This window comes from Lynx rufus, unplaced genomic scaffold (assembly GCF_022079265.1).
Source record: "Lynx rufus isolate CCGP_SWC_20201006 ecotype Redwood Valley unplaced genomic scaffold, mLynRuf1.p SCAF_11, whole genome shotgun sequence".
NCBI classification, from domain to species: domain Eukaryota; kingdom Metazoa; phylum Chordata; class Mammalia; order Carnivora; family Felidae; genus Lynx; species Lynx rufus.
Genome location: NW_025814825.1, coordinates 41,996,031 through 42,014,583, shown reverse-complemented (window position 1 = coordinate 42,014,583; position 18,553 = coordinate 41,996,031). Strand labels below are relative to the sequence as shown.

General features: G+C 44.5%; 1 protein-coding gene across 7 annotated transcripts in view; it reads right to left on the bottom strand.

The window, feature by feature from the left end:
- GBF1 (golgi brefeldin A resistant guanine nucleotide exchange factor 1) overlaps window positions 1–18,553 on the bottom strand; it is a 122,345-nt gene that overhangs the window by 17,218 nt on the left and 86,574 nt on the right. For 4 of the 7 annotated variants that reach the window (XM_047073351.1, XM_047073356.1, XM_047073353.1 and 1 more), the window contains exons 4-15: window positions 16,029–16,160; window positions 10,482–10,600; window positions 9,844–9,952; window positions 9,255–9,315; window positions 7,929–7,983; window positions 4,101–4,248; window positions 3,263–3,486; window positions 2,570–2,738; window positions 1,688–1,899; window positions 1,252–1,350; window positions 462–656; window positions 39–228 (exon numbers count right to left, since the gene is read on the bottom strand). In XM_047073351.1, coding sequence (XP_046929307.1) covers window positions 39–228; window positions 462–656; window positions 1,252–1,350; window positions 1,688–1,899; window positions 2,570–2,738; window positions 3,263–3,486; window positions 4,101–4,248; window positions 7,929–7,983; window positions 9,255–9,315; window positions 9,844–9,952; window positions 10,482–10,600; window positions 16,029–16,160 — 1,713 coding nt within the window. Of the gene's footprint in view, window positions 1–38; window positions 229–461; window positions 657–1,251; window positions 1,351–1,687; window positions 1,900–2,569; window positions 2,739–3,262; window positions 3,487–4,100; window positions 4,249–7,122; window positions 7,222–7,928; window positions 7,984–9,254; window positions 9,316–9,843; window positions 9,953–10,481; window positions 10,601–16,028; window positions 16,161–18,553 lie in introns of all 7 variants that reach the window. The other 3 variants (XM_047073354.1, XM_047073357.1, XM_047073358.1) reach the window with 2 other exon arrangements.

The following is an 18,553-nucleotide window of genomic DNA, read 5'->3' as shown; positions in this document are numbered from 1 at the left end:
AGAACCCAGGGATCCTCAAAGAAAGAAATGCTTCTCACTATTGCTGGCTTCTCGGATGCCATCTACTGTCTCATAGCCAGGTCTAGCTGCTTCTTTCTTCTCTTGTTGGGTAAGACTGTTGAGGACTTTGGCCTGGCAATGGGCCTCAGTGCTATCAATCACTGTTAACAGGGCATCAAGAGAGAGGAGGTGTGTTGTGTAGAGCTGACCAGACACAGGGAAGGCATTCTGGAAAGTAAACAGATTCAGTAGACTTGAGGTTAATACTTTATCTTTTTCCAAAAATCCTGAAACCACCTATAACTTCTGCATTGCCCTGAGAAAATGCCTTTCTTCTTCCTATTCCCCAGCTCTCAAGTGTTGCAACCCCCCTCCCCACCCGTGTATAATATGCTCACTACCACCAGAGAGATTTCCTTAACAGAGCCTTCTTTCTAGAGGACAGTAATAATGCTCAGCACCTTGGACAGCAGCTTGGTGAGGTCTTCAAAGAGGTTGGAACAGTAATAGTCACAATCATAGTTGATATAGAGCTCAGTGACAAAGCTGGGGATGTGCCAGAGCTGCACAATGGCCTCCAGTGCCATCTCCTTCATCTCGTAAGGCATCTTGGGGTTCTCCACAGTGATGATTTCCATAAGCTTTTTGATGTACATCTGGCAATAACCCAGTAATAGCCATTTGAGTAGGATAAGGATTCAAGACAGAAGAGAAAAATTAGATAGGAAAAACATTAAATACAAGAAGGAGACGCCCAGCCAGGAGGCATGCGTTAACATATCCTTAAAGACATTCCGTCCTTCTCTTTGGCCTCCACATTGGGGGAGGCCTGGCTCTCTACCTTATGCCTGATCCAAAACAAGTTGCCTATTGCCCTCTTTGTGCTTTCTATGGGAGCCTTACCTGGTACTATTCAGAGTTCCTTTTTGCAACTTAGTGGCAAAGCCAGTTTGATTTGCCTGCCTGTGTTGCAGAGGAACTGCTGGGCAGAAAACCTGTACCCACTCATAGTGAGGTTGTCCACCAGTCCTCATATTTGGCTTCTTTCATTTTATAGCCAACCAGTTTTCTCTGGGCTCCCTTTAATTTCTCCACCAAAGAGGACAGCCAAGGAACCAAACTACACAGGCTAATAGCTCTCTAGGATTTTAGGAGCCCCTAAATCCCATCCCCGCAGCAGGACAGAGCTGGCCCCACTGAAGATGCTATAGATCTTGCTATTTTTTCTTTATCCAAGTTCAAGAAACTCACCTCCAATTGGAACTTGAGGTGCTCCCTCATGCTCTCAAACAGTAGGAAGCATACCCGCAGGGAAGCAGCATAAAGGTTTAGTCGCTCTACACTGAGTAGCTGGAGATCAGAGTAGGGTTAAATCATTAGGTTTCTGAACCTATGGCTCAACCAAGAGAAAAGTAGGATAATAAACTCTGTGAAGTTGCCACTAAGGTCCTGTACTCTAAGGAAACTATATCTAGCCATTCCTATATTTCTCTTTGGCTGCCAGAGTCCCCAGAGAATTAGTAGAGTCCTCTTGATGATGACCACTGGCCAACTGGGAAGGGGGATTCTTTTCTGGATCCTATACTCTTTTCACCAATCAACCAAACCTCCTTGTGCTCCCCCTGGTCCCTGAGAGACCGTGGAAAATAGCCAAGGGCTCACAGACCCTCTAGAAATCCAGTCTTACCTGGAGTAAGTGGCGGCACATCTCATCCTTGATGAGGCCCAACAGGGTTTGGCACTGGGCTACAGGGGCTGACTCAAGAGCCACTGTCAGCAAATGCAATCCCATGTGGATCATAACCTCTGAATTATGGCGGTCGTGTGGATTGGTGAGGGAGATGAGGAAGCGGAAGAGTTCACGGATGCAGGGAAGACCATAGGGGACCAATGCTGTACCTGGGGGAAAGCCAGAAGTAAAGTGGGAATGTCAGGAAACAACTGGACTGAAAAGTTGGCCTGGACTGCCCTGCATTATACAAGGCAATTTCAAATAAGTGATTCTCTTCAAGAAAAATTTTTTTTTTTTTAATTTTTTTTTTTAACGTTTATTTATTTTTGGGACAGAGAGAGACAGAGCATGAACGGGGGAGGGGCAGAGAGAGAAGGAGACACAGAATCGGAAACAGGCTCCAGGCTCTGAGCCATCAGCCCAGAGCCTGACGCGGGGCTCGAACTCACAGACCGCGAGATCGTGACCTGGCTGAAGTCGGACGCTTAACCGACTGCGCCACCCAGGCGCCCCAAGAAAATTTTTTTAAAAAAAGCTTTTTTTCTGGAAAGGTAAGACTAGTCTCACTTACTAAAAGGAATCAGAATTGATGACCCTACTTTCTGTTAAGTCTCAAGCTTTCTATTCTTCCCTCTCACTTCCTATTGTTCATCAAAGTCCCTCTCTGTATAGGTTGGCAAGGGCTCCATCCATGCCAAAGTCCCTCTGGCTTGATTCCATTTCCTGACTAGAAAATCTGGACAGCAGACACCTTGGGTCCAAGATCATCTAGGCTCAGGATGCTTAGTGGGCAGGATGGGGGAGGTGAATAGGCAGAGACTGCCTGAGAGAACTCACCTTCCTTCTGGGAGGACTGTGTAAAGCGTACACCCCGGGGATTGACGTAATCCATGTCATGAACAGAGGCAGAATCAGAGTGGTCAGCAGGGGACGTGCACTCCTCTAACACTTCGGGGATGGATTCCACGGATGCTGACTGGGCCTTTTCCACATGAATCCCTTCCTGCTATGACCAGCAGCAGGGCGATAGGAAGAAGGATGAAGCAAGAGCAACTTGGAACTTACTCCCCCCTGAAGTGTTTAAGCTCCAAGTGTCTGCAGGTGTAGGGCCAGCTCAGTGAGCTATGAATCAATGCAAGATGGCTCAGGGCAGGAGTGTGAAGGACTCAGAAAACACTTCCTGAGGCATCACTGACCTAAAGTGACTAGAACTCTAGAAACAATAGAGGCTCTCATAGGCTTGGGATTTATATCATTATCTTCCAAAGCCATGGCCATTTCCCTCCCCTTTGCCTAGTACTACCTGTATGCAAGACTTGATAAATCCCATGAGCTACCTCTTACAGTGAGTCATGCTGTGGATTTTCTAGCTTGCACAGCTGATTCTAGGAAATAAGAAATAATGAAATAACTCTGCACCGCACCCCCCCCACCAACCTGACCTTCTTTTGAACCAAAGCCTGGAGAAAGGATGAAAAGGGTCAAGCCAATTCTACACTAGAAGATTAGAGAGGGGCCTTAAAGCCATACCTGGGGATCAGGCTGCTCAGGAATCCCCAGCTCGCTGCTGCCAGGCTCTGTAGCTGTGCTATACCCTGGAGAGCCAGGTTGTTCCAGGTCAGTGAGGTCTTCCTTGGAGGTGGTCTGGGAGGAGAACTCCAGGCCACTGTCTGTAGAGGGGCTGACCACTGCTGAGGCAGCTTCTGAACTTGCAGAAGAGATGGGAGTGGGCACATCAATGAAGGGCATTCCCCCTGCCAAGCAAAGTAGGTGAGGCTTGAAGAAAAGAGACTCTGTAGGAAAAACATAGCCTCCATGGCACTAGGGGCTCTTTTCCTAGACCACATACTAATCTCTGCATACACTGGTCTCTAAAGTAGTCAGAGTTCCTCTGGAAGGATAACAACCCAAAGTCACTGCAGAATTGCTAAGTGGTCACAGTCTGAACAGACCTGGAGTTTTCCCTTTTTACTCTTTTTTTTTTTATATTTTTTATTTTTTATTTTTTTTTTTATTTTTATTTATTTATTTATTTTTTTAACGTTTATTTATTTTTGGGACAGAGAGAGACAGAGCATGAACGGGGGAGGGGCAGAGAGAGAGGGAGACACAGAATCGGAAACAGGCTCCAGGCTCCGAGCCATCAGCCCAGAGCCTGACGCGGGGCTCGAACTCCCGGACCGCGAGATCGTGACCTGGCTGAAGTCGGAGGCTTAACCGACTGCGCCACCCAGGCGCCCCTTCCCTTTTTACTCTTAGCAGAAAGACCAAAGCCCCTCGGTTGACTAGTTTTCAATGTTAAAATGCCTGAGAGAGGAAGGTTTTCTTCTATCTATTCTAATTAGAGGAAGCAACCCAGGGCACTCACCAGTGAGGTTAGAGGATAAGGTAGTTCCGTTGGGGGTGGGCAGCTCTGAACCCGGTGAGACTTTGGTCATATGGCGCAGAGGCCGGGGGGATCTCTTCTGTTTCTTCCACTTGGATGAATCACTCATGCCTCCTGCTCTCATTTTCAGCTGGAAATATCATACCTCATTAGCACTGGTACTCAAACTAAGACTCTTTCCCTAGAAATCTCCCTTCTTTTATTCCTACTGGTCCCTAGAAAACAGCCTATATGCCGTGTCTGTGGCAAAGGAAGAATCTAGACCATCAGAGCACATTCCTATTCCTCCAACCTTGCTTCTACGTCTGCCATTTCACAGGTCAGCCTGGTGACCTCCTAAACATTCTGCTTTTCAGCTGACCACATGTTACTCTGCTTCCCTGAGTCGTGGGTGGCAATCTTAAGTCCTGTAGATGGTGCCTGACCCTCCTGCAGAAAAGCTACGAGCAGAGGTTCCTTTGCCTGAGGCTTCAGATCTACAAGGACTCCCGGGCTTTGCTCCTCAACTATCTGTAGCACAGCCTTCTACTCCTAGGTTCTTAACCAACTATGAGAGTCTATTCCTTCCCTGTCACTCTCTTAGCTTCCCTACTGGTTCGTGAACGGGGCCTAGATCCTAAATACATCCCTGACTCTCTGAAATTTTTGTATCAAAGTGGTTAAGGAAGGGGTCAAGGAAGGAGTTAAGGAAGGAGTGGTATCCCAGCTGGTTTTTGGAGTTAAGGATGGAGGGTCATGTCATGCTGCTGCTCCCAATTTTGTACATCAGTGAGACCTCCTGTCTCACTGTTGGGTCTTTCTAGATGCAGTTTTATGTTTTCAGATGGTAAGGCTACTGATTTCTTGTACCTTGCTCTATTCTGTTTTCTTCTCTCCTGCTATATTTCGTATAGCTTCCTTTTAGTTACAAAGGAAAATTTCTAAAATCTATTGTGGGAACTACTCTAGGATATAAATTTTTATGCATTTTCTCCACCCTCAGTTCACAGTTACTTTATTTAAGCCCATTTCATTTTTCTGGTCCTGATGCCTTCTGTTAGGGTTTGAGACCAGTCCTTTACCAGTCCCTCCACAGTTCTACCATACTATTTCTAGACTAAGGGACCATTCCTGGACTGGGTAACTGTAATGGTCGAGGAATCATCAGAATGCTCTAACTAACAAAGTAAGAGCCTCTTTCTAAAGGCCGAAATATACCCTGTCATCCTTGGCCTGTTCAATTCCTTCTAGCATTTGGGGGATAGGCCTCCTTCTTCATCCTCCCCCAAGCCCTCCAGAACCTGGGTAACCATTAATCCTTTGTTTAGAAACCATATAATTCTTCCTTACCAAAAGCTCCACCCAGAAAGGAGAGAGGTCCAAAAGTTGAGCCTCACACCCAGCTCTTACTAATGTGGCAACAACCTCACACTGGATTTATACTATGCCACCATCGCCAGAATGTCTACAGTCATATGCCTAGAATGGAACTTCAAGTGTTCTGAGCACTGTGGTTAAACAGGAATGCTCTCTCTAGTAACCACTGAAGCTCATCTGAAGCAAGTTCATGGTAAAAAAAAAACAAAAACAAAAAAAACAAAAACAAAAAACAAACAAAAAAAAATAAAAAAAAAACCTCTGGGAGTAAGAGTCAGCCAAACATACAGACAGTCAAGAAGCTCAAGCGATCAATGAGGGAAAACAAGAACCTCCTGGCTTTATTGGCAATTGTCACTGAGGTCCAAAAAGTACTAACATCTGGATCCACTTTTGTGAGATATCTTTTCTCTCTAGGCGGATTCCCAATTTCAGTGACTCCAGGTGGTCCTACTTCCACCGAGAAACCAGTCACTCAGTGAGATTCCTTCTGACACTAGGATTAGTCCTGCCTGTTTTCTTCTTTAATCTCTGCAAAACTAGCTCCAACCTGATCATTTCAATTAGTATTCTCTGCCTCCTGGCTGGAGTAGGGGATGAGAAGCTCCAATTCTCACAAATGCCTCAGCCCTGACAAAGTACAGTTATGCTCCCTGTTCATGGAACCCTCCAACACCTAATCCGTATAACTTTGTATTTCCAAAGGGCAGTATAAGCTTTACAAAGAAAGGGCAGGTCTTAGGTTAATAATCATGGCAAAAGGCAGGGTAGCCACTGAAGAGAGAGCTGCAACTTGAGATGAGTCAAGCACACGAATGAAAATGGACACTGTGCATGCAAAAAGAATGCAGGCCTAGGGACCTAGGTGTACACACACATACACAGTTCTTTTAATCTTCAGTGACCTGGATTTCCACAATCACACCTCCAGAATGCCACTCATGTGACAGCCTAAACATAGACAGCCCATACCTCCTTCTCTCCCTCTTCTTCCTAAAGCAGGGATATGGGGTTGGGGGTAATCTTTAACTTGGACCTCTCCCCTAAACTCCTCTATATCTCAACTTTTAAGGGACAGACAGCATCTCTGCAGAACCCATCTTGAGCTATCCAGCTCCTTCCCCTCCACCTAGAGTCCTAAACCTGGGAATGAACAAATGCTTTAACATTAACTATGAAAAATAAAAGACCCCAACTAGATGGGACTATCCTTTCCCTCCAAACGCAGTTCAGGTATCTAAATAGAGCCAAAGACCGTGCTTAAGCTCCATATGCCAGCTCTGAGATAGGCAAAGGGTAGAAGAGGGAAGGGGCTTGCTCAGAGGTCCCTCACAGTTCCCCCAAATTGGTAGATATTAAACATCCCCGCAAGATGTCAGCAGGACCCAAGCTCTCTATCCAGGCTCACTACATGATATGTCACCAGTTCAAAGTTTCCTTCTGCCTCCATGCAACCAGATGCCCCCAGGGAAATTCCCAACACTGCAAAGCTACAAACACATGCAACTCTTCCAAAACCGTGCTGTGTTATTAGGTAGGGGTAAGTTGTGCTCTGCACAATGGAAATGTGACCCAGATGTTACATATTAAAAAAATAAACATTTAAATAAATAAAAAGGGGGGAAAGGAGAGGGAGAGGGAGAGAGACCTTGAGGTTCTTAAAGAGTAGTACCCTCTCTAACTGGTTCAGGGCTTTGGTCTGCTCCCCACTACTTAGCTCCAGTTTGTTGAGGAGACATGGAGAAATCTGTGAAAGACAGGCAAACGAACGATTTAAACAAAGTGAAATAAATTCAGACACACGCCAATAGGGCATAGGGCAGGAATAGGGATGGAGAGCTGGGGAGAAGGGAAGGTCAGGTGCATGCACCAAACAGCCAAGGGCCATCTCCACGGGAAGAACCTCTTAGGGTTGCAAGTAGAATCCTCATCAGAGGTCTGTGAAGTTCAGGACTTCAGTTTAAAATAGAAAGAGGCCATTCTTCTGATCACATTCTTTTATCAGTTTGAGAACCTTCTGATCTAGAGTCAGGCTTGATTTGTCTCATCAACAGAAACAAGCCCAAGTATGAGCCCATTCTAATCCAGCATTATGGTGGGACTTAGGGCATAGCCTCTTTAGGCCTCCTACCTACTGACAAGTCTGGGCTTTGAGGGGATGGCAGAACGTTCACTTTTATCAACATACATTTTTAGCCCAATCTGATGGGCCTTACCAAGTTTCCATGAAGGACTGGTTCACCAGCTTATGTGGTGGGTCAAGAAAGATAGGCTGGGAAGGAAAGGTATCTGGGAAAGAATAAATTTCTCACTAAATGAATGATAGCTATTTTTAGATTCCAAGCAAACCTGTCTAGGCAAAAGCATGTTTTTGCCAAGCAAGGGTGTCCAGGAAAATCCCCATAGCACTAAAGTTGAGAGACCAAAGTTTGGATGAGGGACAGCAGCTCATACCTTCTTCATGTTGGTCCCCATATAGTTCTTGGGTTCTTCTTTAAACTGAGGTAACCTACAAGATAGAGAACCCCATGAACTGTCATTAGGGATAACAACAAATCTCCCCAGCATGCTAGCCACAGCCCAAAGATACAGTGGGCCAGGGCATGCCCTGTCTCTTAGGAAAAGCTAGGAAGAGAAGCAGGCTAATTTCATCCCTTTGAGAACCTTATCAAAGTAAGAAGTTGGGGGAGACTTATAATACAGACACATTCTTAAAAAGAAGGGAGTCACCAGGGCAAAGTGACTAATGCCCTTGGAGTGTGGAGGCTCTTTTCATCCTAAACCGACCCCTCCCTGCTTGTATTTACTTAACAAGTACAGGTGAAAGGCACAATATGGGGAGAGGGCAGTCCATCAAAATCCCAGGAGACTGGACATAGTGTGAGCAGTAAAAGGCAGGTTGAGTTTTGAAACCAATAAATCTGAGCCTGAAGAGTGGGAATGCTTTGTAGCAGGGAGCAGGGGCAGATCTAATGTGTGGATAATAAGAATTATTACTTATGGATCTGAGAATAAAATGAAATACCATGGGGAATTTTTTTTTTAACTAGATTGTTTTTTAGAGAAATTTTAGGTCCATAGCAAAATTGAGCAGAAGGTACACTGATTTCCTATATAACCCTGGGCCGCACAGATACATAACCAACCCCGTTATTAATATCTCCCAGGGGAGGCTTTAAAGCTCTTGCCTCAGTCAGCTCTTCTCAAAGTTAGTCTACTGAAAAGAGGTGTAGGAAACAGGCAGTTAGGCATAATATGAAAAGGCCTCATAGCCCCTAAATTGAGGGCCTTGATGAGGGTAACCAGCAGTCTTGGTTTGCCAGAGAATGAAGTGTTTGCAGGGATGCAGGATTTTCAGTGCTAAAAGTGGGAGAGTCTGGGCCAACAAGGTTTGTCACCCTAGCCTTGGTCCTTTCTCACAGAAATCAGACTGAGCTCTGGGAGTTCAGCACCCTGTTCCAGGCTCCCTTGAATTTGGCTTCCTCTCTGTGTTCCCTTTCCCAGCTGCTACCTGCACAGAAACAGACACAAGTTTGGAAAGCAGAACAAGGTCTGTTGGCCTAGATCAAATAACCCCCTGCCTCTCTCTGAGGCCAAGCCAGCTCCCTTCTCCTTTTCCCTTATTCAGTAACCCTGGGCCCAGTGAACTACCCCCATCCATAATCCCAGTGGCCCCTGAAGTGGCTGTGGGGTTGGCCAGGTCCCTGAAGTGGCTGTGTGGAAGCAGGCAAGCTCAAGAGGCCCGGGCAGCCGGGCTGAAGCAAACAGCAGCAGGTTTACCTTGTGAAGAGCAGCTGCACCATGTCTACGAGAGTGTGCTCTGCGGATTTTCTCAATAACTCTGCACAGGCAAAAACAAATAACACAGGTGTCATTACTTGCTGTGCTATTATCAGGAGGCTTCTCAGAGCAGACTCCCCTCCAAACCTTGTTTACTAAGGATTATGCCAAACTTATTAAAACCAGCTCCAGCTCAGCCTGGCAGCCACAACTTCAGTAGCCCACTAGGTGGCACTACTGAGACAGGAGAAAAAGCTGAGGGCGGGCGGGGTGTTGGTGCACGATGATGCGTTTTTAAGGGTTGCAGGCTGGTGTCAATCCCCGAAAGCCCAAGGGAGGCAGATTTGGTGCCTGGGCTAAGTCATTTGGGGATCTATCCCAATTTCTGCCTTGGCACAATGAACTAAGGTCTCTATTCTAGCTGCACAATAGTCAAGTAAAGACTTCCAGACCCCTTTGGCTCCACAAGGTAGGTGAAGGACAAGTCCAGAGTTTTCCACCTCTCTGGGGCTCAGAGACAGTATCCTATATTTATACTCACAGACACTGGCCCTAGGAATGGTGACAGGCCCAATATTCAAGCACCTACCACTGAGCCTCATTTCAAAGCAGATCCGGAAGCAAGACTGCATAATCTCACACACAGATTCATTGGTTAGGTGGGAACCCACTGGGGTCAGCAACAGAGTCCGCAGCACCTACCAGGAAGAAAGAGGAGATACAGCGATAAATAAAGCAGGCTGGGTAAAGTGGGGTGTACCTGAGGGGAGAGAAGCTGCCTTCTGTTCCTTTAGTCTCCTACGGAAGCACTCGAGTGAGAGAGGTTAGCAAGAATGCTGACCTCACTTCAGTTTGATGGGTGTGGGGGGATCTCCCAGGAACTTATCTTGGGAACTGTGCCTTTACTCTCCATGACCCAGATATAGTTCAGCACTCATTCCAGCCCTAGCCCATGAGTCCCACAGATGAACGGCAGATATGGTCCACCAGAGGTACAAATGTATTAAGGGCTTCTGGTATTTGATATCAATTCATCTAAAGCTGTTAATTATTTTCATTAGAAAAGCTTTTACTCTGGGTACCCGAGCTGCTTGTTTAGAAACAAAGTAGCTCCCTAAGCCCCAGCGGAGTCAAAACACAGCTTCATGCTGCCGGCAGTCTTGGGTAAGGAGAGCCGATAGCACCAGCTCCTGGCCATTAGCCTAATTGCTCTTCCCCTCCATTTACCTGAAGGATTTTCATCAGGACAACCTCATCGCTGGCAGGATCTGTGCCCACAAAACGGGCATGGGTGACAGCATCCGCCATGTTCTCCATGCCCTCTGCTGTGCCCTCATGAGTGGGATCTGCTCCAACAGAAAAAGAGACTAAATTGTATGGAGAGGAGAGACAGAAAGGCAAGATATCCTGTATAGGCACTGCCTTGAGAGACTGTTTTTCTCCTCTTCAATTTTCCAACCCATGGTTACTTGAACTACCGGAGAATTTTGCTCATAACTGGCTTTAACAAGCTCCTCAGCACAAATCCCACTGTGTAAAACAGTGGTTCTCAAACCTAAGTATATATCAGAATCACTAATAAGATTTGTTAAAAATACAAATTGCTGGGTCCACTCTGAGAACTTTTGATTTAGTAGATTTACAGTGGGGCCTGACAATGTGCATTTCTAACAAGATCTCAGGACAAGTTAATGCTGCTGGTCAGGGGGACCACACTTTGGACTCACTGGTGTAAAGCCACTCATTTTATATAAGAAGGGCCTAGAAATAGAGGAGTTTTTGGCCCAGAGCAAGGGCCAAGTAGGACGAGACCTTCAAACACCAAGGTTGTAGACTTTCTCTGTTCATGTTTTCTCCTTCAACACATCTCTCTCTGGTTGCTTCTGGGGTTTTGTGTTCAGGTGCAAGTGAGGTAGGAGAGTAGTGGAAAGAAATGGACAGTCCCTGCTGCCAATACATATATCTGGGTGCCACTTTATAGCAAATCAGAGACTTCTTCCTGCTTTGCATTCTTACTTAAAACAATATGACGTGGAGCAAGAATCATTCTACCAGCTTAACTAAACATGCATTAGGAGAAAAAGGGGACAAACTAAACAAGACTGGAGGCTGGCTGACCCGGGAGTAGGAGGAAGAAAGAATTTCAACAGTGAATAAGAAGAGGGGAGGGGCGCCTGGGTGGCGCAGTCGGTTAAGCGTCCGACTTCAGCCAGGTCACGATCTCGCGGTCCGTGAGTTCGAGCCCCGCGTCGGGCTCTGGGCTGATGGCTCAGAGCCTGGAGCCTGTTTCCGATTCTGTGTCTCCCTCTCTCTCTGCCCCTCCCCCGTTCATGCTCTGTCTCTCTCTGTCCCCAAAAAAATAAATAAACGTTGAAAAAAAAATTAAAAAAAAGAAGAGGGGAGAAGCTAGATCAGACAACCAGCACCATGCTGGAAACTAACACAAATACTGCCAAGGGAGAAACTGCTCCCATTAATCTGCTAAATATCCAAAAGGAGTAGCCAAAGAAGTGGCCTCCCTCAAGCCCTTCAAGGGTCTTGCAGAACTTCCCAGATTATCCTTGAAAGGGAAACATAAGTAGGGGAAAAAAGGAGGGACATGGCAAGGCTTTGCGAGTGACAGAGAAAGGCTGCTCCAGAGGTGGCACGGTGTACTACAGGAGCACCTCCTAGTTTTAAGTAGTGGGAATTAAAAGAAATTCTTACCATTTTTTCTTTCTTGGTACCTGAATAACAGAGTTCCTGAGCCTAAAGCTCAGGGGTGCGGCTGAGAAACCAAAACATTTCCCTTGTAACAACGAGCCTGAAGACTTTCATGAATTATAAGTGATTCTCATTTGTTTTCTTTTTTCTCTTCTGTCCTGGTTAGTCTCTGACACCTGGTCAAAGACACTCTGTCCATACAGCACGCCCCCACTGAGCACCAGGAGTGGTTACTTAGAGTTCATGCAGAAGAAAGCCAATTTCGGGGCGCCTGGGAGGCTCAGTTGGTTGAGCGTCCGACTCAATTTCAGCTCAGGTCGTGATCTCAAGGTTCGTGGGTTTGGGCCCCGCATCGGGCTCTGTGCTGATAGTGTGGGGCCTGCTTAGGATTCTCTCCCTCTCTCTCTCTGCCCCTCCCCTGTTAGCTTTTTCTCTCTCAAAAGTAAATAAAAACATTGAAAAAAAAATTTTTTTAAAAAAAGAAGGAAGTTGGGGCGCCTGGGTGGCGCAGTCGGTTAAGCGTCCGACTTCAGCCAGGTCACGATCTCGTGGTCCGTGAGTTCGAGCCCCGCGTCAGGCTCCGGGCTGATGGCTCGGAGCCTGGAGCCTGTTTCCGATTCTGTGTCTCCCTCTCTCTCTGCCCCTCCCCCGTTCATGCTCTGTCTCTCTCTGTCCCAAAAATAAATAAACATTGAAAAAAAATTTTTTTTTTAAATAAAAAAAATAAAAAATAAAAAAAGAAGGAAGCCAATTTCATGATGATACATAGTATACGGGGTGCCCTAGCTCCTTCTATCACCCCAACTCTCCATGTTTCTCCCATTCAACTCAGAAAATCCTATAACCTGAAGGCCCTTGCCTAAGTCTTCTCTCATAGCCCTTGCCTGACTATTCAGGCCTCCGTGGTCCGTAGCTAGACTTTTCCTTGCACAGGAAATCCAGGACCTCAGTATTATGTGGGGTTTCAGAGCTATGTGAATGGCAGCTTTACTCCTGCTTCACAAGGCTCCTACAGGTCTATTTCTTCCCCTCTTTCAGTAATCTCCCTTGTTAAAGTAGTTTAATGGATCTCTTTGTTGCTCTTATCCTCTGAGCTTGAATGAAATAGCACAGTTAATTTTCTAAAAAAGGCAGGTGAGAGTGATAGGTCTTTAGAACCACAGACATAGCCTGCCAGGCAATCAGTGGCACAAATCCTGGTCTGGCAGCTGTGTGGGGCCAAACAAAAGGCTGATCCTTGGAGTAGGATCTAAAATAATTCTAGAGGCCTTGGGTCACAGGATTGACAGGTGAGGGATAGTTTCTTCTAGGATAGCCTAAACAAAATATTGTTTGGCTTGAGCTCACTTAGCAGAACGCGTCTTCCTTAGAATGTCCTCCTTTCCTAGCCACTCTGGAGCAGACTGAAGGGAAAGCTGCCAATCTCATCTCCTTTGCCTTCTGGCTTTCATACGCTCCTTCCTGCCCCCTCTCTCATGCCCACTGCAATCACCACCTCCAGCATTCTCTTTTCCCACCACAGGAAACTCCAGTGACCAGCTGGCCTGAGGTCTCCAATGACAAGCGTGTCTGCCAAGTCCAGAAAGGGGAGACAGTAACACTGACAAGAGAGCAGAGGGAAGAAGCACGGAGGGCAGCCGCTGGAGGCTGTGGAGAGAGATGACCTGCAGGTGGTGCTCAGGGTGAGGCTGGAAGTAGCCGGGCCTGGTTTTTGCTCAGGAAAAGTATGAAGCTAAGACTAGGGTATCTGGAGAGATGGATGCGCCTCTTCAGAACCTAGCTGGCACCCAGGATTTCTGCTCAGGATCCTGAATGCATCTGCTAAGCAAATCCCACTTTCTAGAAAAGATAAAGCGCTTTCTTGCCCTGAATCAAAGGTCTTTTTTTTTTTTCCCTAGCTAGCTACAGCCAGAGCTAGTCTTTTCTTGTCTCCTTCCTTAGAAACAAAGACAGCTGTCTGTTTTCTATGTTCCTCACTCCTGCGCATGGGCTAGCAACAGGGGAAAAGGAATTCAGGATCCTAAGTGACAAGACCAACTAAAAAGGAATCCAAAAGACACCATAAGCAAATTCAGAGATAAACAACAGTCTGGATAAAATATTTGGGCTAGATTGGGAGAAAATATTTGTAATACTATGATAGACAATGGGGTGATATCCCCACTATACAAGCTCCTACAAATTAATAAGACAAACAAAAACAACTCAGTAAAATAATAGAAAAAGGAGAAGAGATTCAAATGTTTAACTTAAAAAAATAAAAACAATAAAATACTAGTTTTCACTCACCAAATTAGCACAGATGAATAGTGCTAATATTCAGTGCAGGTGTAAGGGTGGGGAAATGGAAACTCTCAAACAATACTGTTGGAAGTATAAATACTATAAGCTTTTGGGAAAGCAACCTGGTAGCACATATAAAAATGTAATTTGCGGGGTGCCCGGGTGGCTCAATCGATTGAGCGTCCGACTTTGGCTCAGGTCATGATCTCACAATCTGTGAGTTCGAGCCCCACGTCGGGCTCTGTGCTGACATCTCAGAGCCTGGAGCTTACTTCTGCTTCTGTGTCTCCCTCTCTCTCTGCTCCTAACCCACTCACATTCTGTCTCTGTCTCTCTCAAAAATAAATAAACATTAAAAAAAATTAAAATAAAAAAAATGTAATATGCTCATGGCCTTTAATCCAAAAATTTCAAGCACAGGAATCTATCATACAAAGGAAAATTAATAAGTAAGGACATATGAATAAGGATGCTTATTTCAGCATTATTTGTAAGTGGCTCAAATTAGGAAACCTAAATATTAAATATTATTCAGTAAGAAAAAGATTGGTATTATATCTATATTATAGAAATTATACACTTTTACTACGAAGAAAAAAATCTTACCAAGGGCTTGGGGGGAAGGGAAATGCTGTATTGTTCCTTAATGTTTAGAGTTTCTTTTGGGGTAAAAAAAGTTTGGGAAACAGATAGTGGTGATGATTGTACAACACTGTGAATGTAATTAATGCCAATGAATCGTATACTTAAAAATGATAAAAATGGCAATTTTTACATTATATATATCTTATGACACTAAAAGAAGAATATATAAACTTCCAGTTGTAAGATTTATAAGTTCTGGGGATGTAGTGTACAACATGATGACTACAGTTAATAATACTACATTGTGTATTTGAGGAGTGCCTGGATGGCTCAGTCAGAAGAGAGCATGAGACTCTTGATCTTGGGGTTGTGAGCTTGAGCCCTATGTTAGGTATAGAGGTTAAATAAATAAACTTAAAAAAACCTACATCGTATATTTGAAAGTTGCTAAGAGAGCAGACCTTAAAAGTCCTCATTACAAGAAAATAAGTTGAAACTATATGAGGTGATGGATGTTAACTAGATTTATTGTGGTAATCATCTGTAACATATATTAAATCATTATGTTGTACACCTTAAATTAACACAATGTTGTATGTCAATTATATCTCAATAAAACTGGGGGGAAAAGAACAAATCAGATGGATAATTATATCATGTACATCTTTCTAAGTTAATACTATTAAGTAAAAAAAGGAGAAAATGCATAGCACATAATCCTATTTTTTTTAAATGATACTTTATATATAGTTGTATACATGTAGAGAAAGGTATAGAAAGATTCAAATCAGTCTGTCAACATTATTTACCTAAGGAAGAAGGAGGAACATTACGAAAAAGGAGAAACCATTAATTCTTTTAGTCACCTCTTTATTGTTTATCTTAAAATAAGCATGCACTGTATTTGAAAAATAATTTTAAAAATAAACCAAACCAAACCTCCAAGGGCACCATACCCTTAACTCCCTCCAAAGCACAAAGAAACCAGAGTCCCAAGGAAACGTTCCCTCCCTCCCTACACTGCACGACCTGAGTCAATTAGCATAATGAGTAACCAATAACAGTCCTATTTCTCTCCTTACAAGGAAACAGATGGCTGGGACAAACTTTCCAGTATCACCAGATCATTGCCTAAGGCCTGACCACCCCAGGCGAGGCAGGAAATGAAGTGCTGTGGTCATCCAACAAAGCCTGAGTTCTTACCTATGAGTGCATAGGACAGGAACTTGTTGACAGAGGTTAGCGCCAGTCCAGTGATAGGGCCAGTGGTATCTTCAGAGCGAATCACTTCCAGAAATGGACGGAGGAACACATTGGGCTCAATTTCTGAGAGTTCTGCAAGAAAACAAACAGAAATGAAGCTCAGCCATCTGACAAAAGCTAAACTCTAGAAAAAGGCCCTTCTTATCTGTGCCATGAGGCTAAAGTTCCTGGTTGCTGGGTCAATCTTCCTCCCTTTGGATTACCTTAAAGCAAATCACAGATGTATCATTTTATCTGTAAAATTTTTAGTTATGTAGCTCAAAGATTAAGAAGTTAAAAAAACCCACAGTATCATTATCACGCTTAAAAAATTAGCAATGGGGGTGCTTGGGTGGCTCAGTCAGTTAAGCATCCAACTTCGGCTCAGGTCAAAAATGATCTCACGGTTCTTGAGTTTGAACCCTGCATCAGGCTGTCTGCTGTCAGCACAGAGCCCACCTCAGATCCTCTGTCCCCCTCTCTCTGGCCCTCCCCACCCTCAAAAATAAATAAATGTTTAAAAAAATTTTTATGTTTATTTATTTTTGAGAGAGAGAGAGAGAGACAGAGTGCGAGTGGGGAGGGGCAGAGAGAGAGAGGGAGACACAGAATTCAAAACAGGCTCCAGGCTCCGGGCTCGCAGCACAGAGCCTGATGCAGGGCTTGAACTCAGGAACCGTGAGATCATGATTTAAGCCAAAGTCGGATGCTTAACTGACTGAGCCACCCAGGTGCCCCTAAAAATAAATAAACTTTTAAAAAATTAGCAATATGGGGCGCCTGGGTGGCTCAGTCGGTTAAGCGGCCGACTTCGGCTCAGGTCATGATCTCGCGGTCCGTGAGTTTGAGCCCTGCGTCGGGCTCTGTGCTGACAGCTCAGAGCCTGGAGCCTGTTTGAGATTCTGTGTCTCCCTCTCTCTGACCCTCCCCCGTTCATGCTCTGTCACTCTCTGTCTCAAAAATAAATAAACGTTAAAAAAAATTTTTTTAATAAAAAATTAGCAATAAAATGGTTAAGATGGTAAATTTTATCATATATATATATATATATTTTTTTTTACCACAATTTTAAAAATTAAAATTAATTCTTTAATATCACCAAACATTGTTGGGTCAATTTTCCACATCCATTTCACCACTCTCCCTAGTGACACACAGATAAACCTCATCTCAACTATAGCCAATATAACCAAAGAGGTTCTAGGATGAGCTATCTTTATGTCTTTTGCTGTTATGGTCAAGGTCACTTCTCATAGAGATAAAGAACGTAGCACATCCCAGGAAGGTGAGGCGAAACCCTGAGGTTCATAGTCCCTCGCCTGAAAAATAAGCCTAAAAAGAACAAAAGGCTGCACAGTCCCAACTCCTGGAGACAGCCTGTATTCTTGGAAAGTCCTATCCACTCTTTAGCTCCCTTTCTGCATAGAGTAAAGCAAAGGGTTAACTGCTCTGAGATGAAGAAGCAATTCATAATTTTTATTTTACAGATGAGAAAAATAAAGCTTAGATAAACTACATGATTGGCTCCAAATTACACAGCTGATAAGAAGCAGAGCTGGGATTTGAGCACGGTTTCAAAATCTGTGAAACCATTAGATATATTCTACCTAATTACCAGCACGTACTCCTGAATTTAGAAGGTTTCATTCCAGGTCTGAGAAGCTGCACTACACTGGACTAGCTCTCCACACTGCTGTATAGCGTCTGCATTTCTAGATTTGGCTGTGCTCCAGCCTTTGAGAGACCAGCTCCTTGAAAGGCTTCCTAAATTGCCCAGAAAGATTTAGGGACAAGATCAAGGCTGCCCACCTTTAGAGACAAAGAAAGCTGGGTTTTCTGAGCACGTTCATATTCATGCAAATGCAGGGAGCTTCCCACTCAATTCCTACCACTCCCCTCTTTGAGTAAACATTCTCCAGCCTGGCTGCTCCTCAGATTAATGCTTTAATTAATTGGCAGATTGGGTAGCATTTTCCAAGCCTGTATGTACAGTGATCACATCAGCTGTATAAAACCTGCTTCTTATCCCCCACCTACCCCCACCTAAAGATGTACAATTTGCAGGAAAAACCTGGAGAAAAAAAACCTTTGTGTGTGTGAGGTGGTAGAGGGTTGAACTATGCAAGGAATAGAAATACTAGAAAAAACGGAAATATATAAAATACTTTTTTAAAGCACATTAAAAAATGTAAAGTCATCTAGTCTTCCTGCTTTAGAAACATAATTATTACATATGATTTGTTCTGTCATTTTAAAAATATGGTTGGGGCACCCAGGCAGGTGAGCATCTGATTCTTGATTTCAGCTCAGGTCAAGATCTCACAGTTCATGAGATCCAGCCCCGTATCGGGCTCTGCGCTGATAGCTCAGAGCCTGCTGGGAATTCTCACTCTCCCTCTCTGCCCATCCCCTGCTTGCACATTTGCTCTCTCTCTCAAAATGAATAAATAACTTTAAAAAAAAAAGGTCATGTTTAGTATATTTGA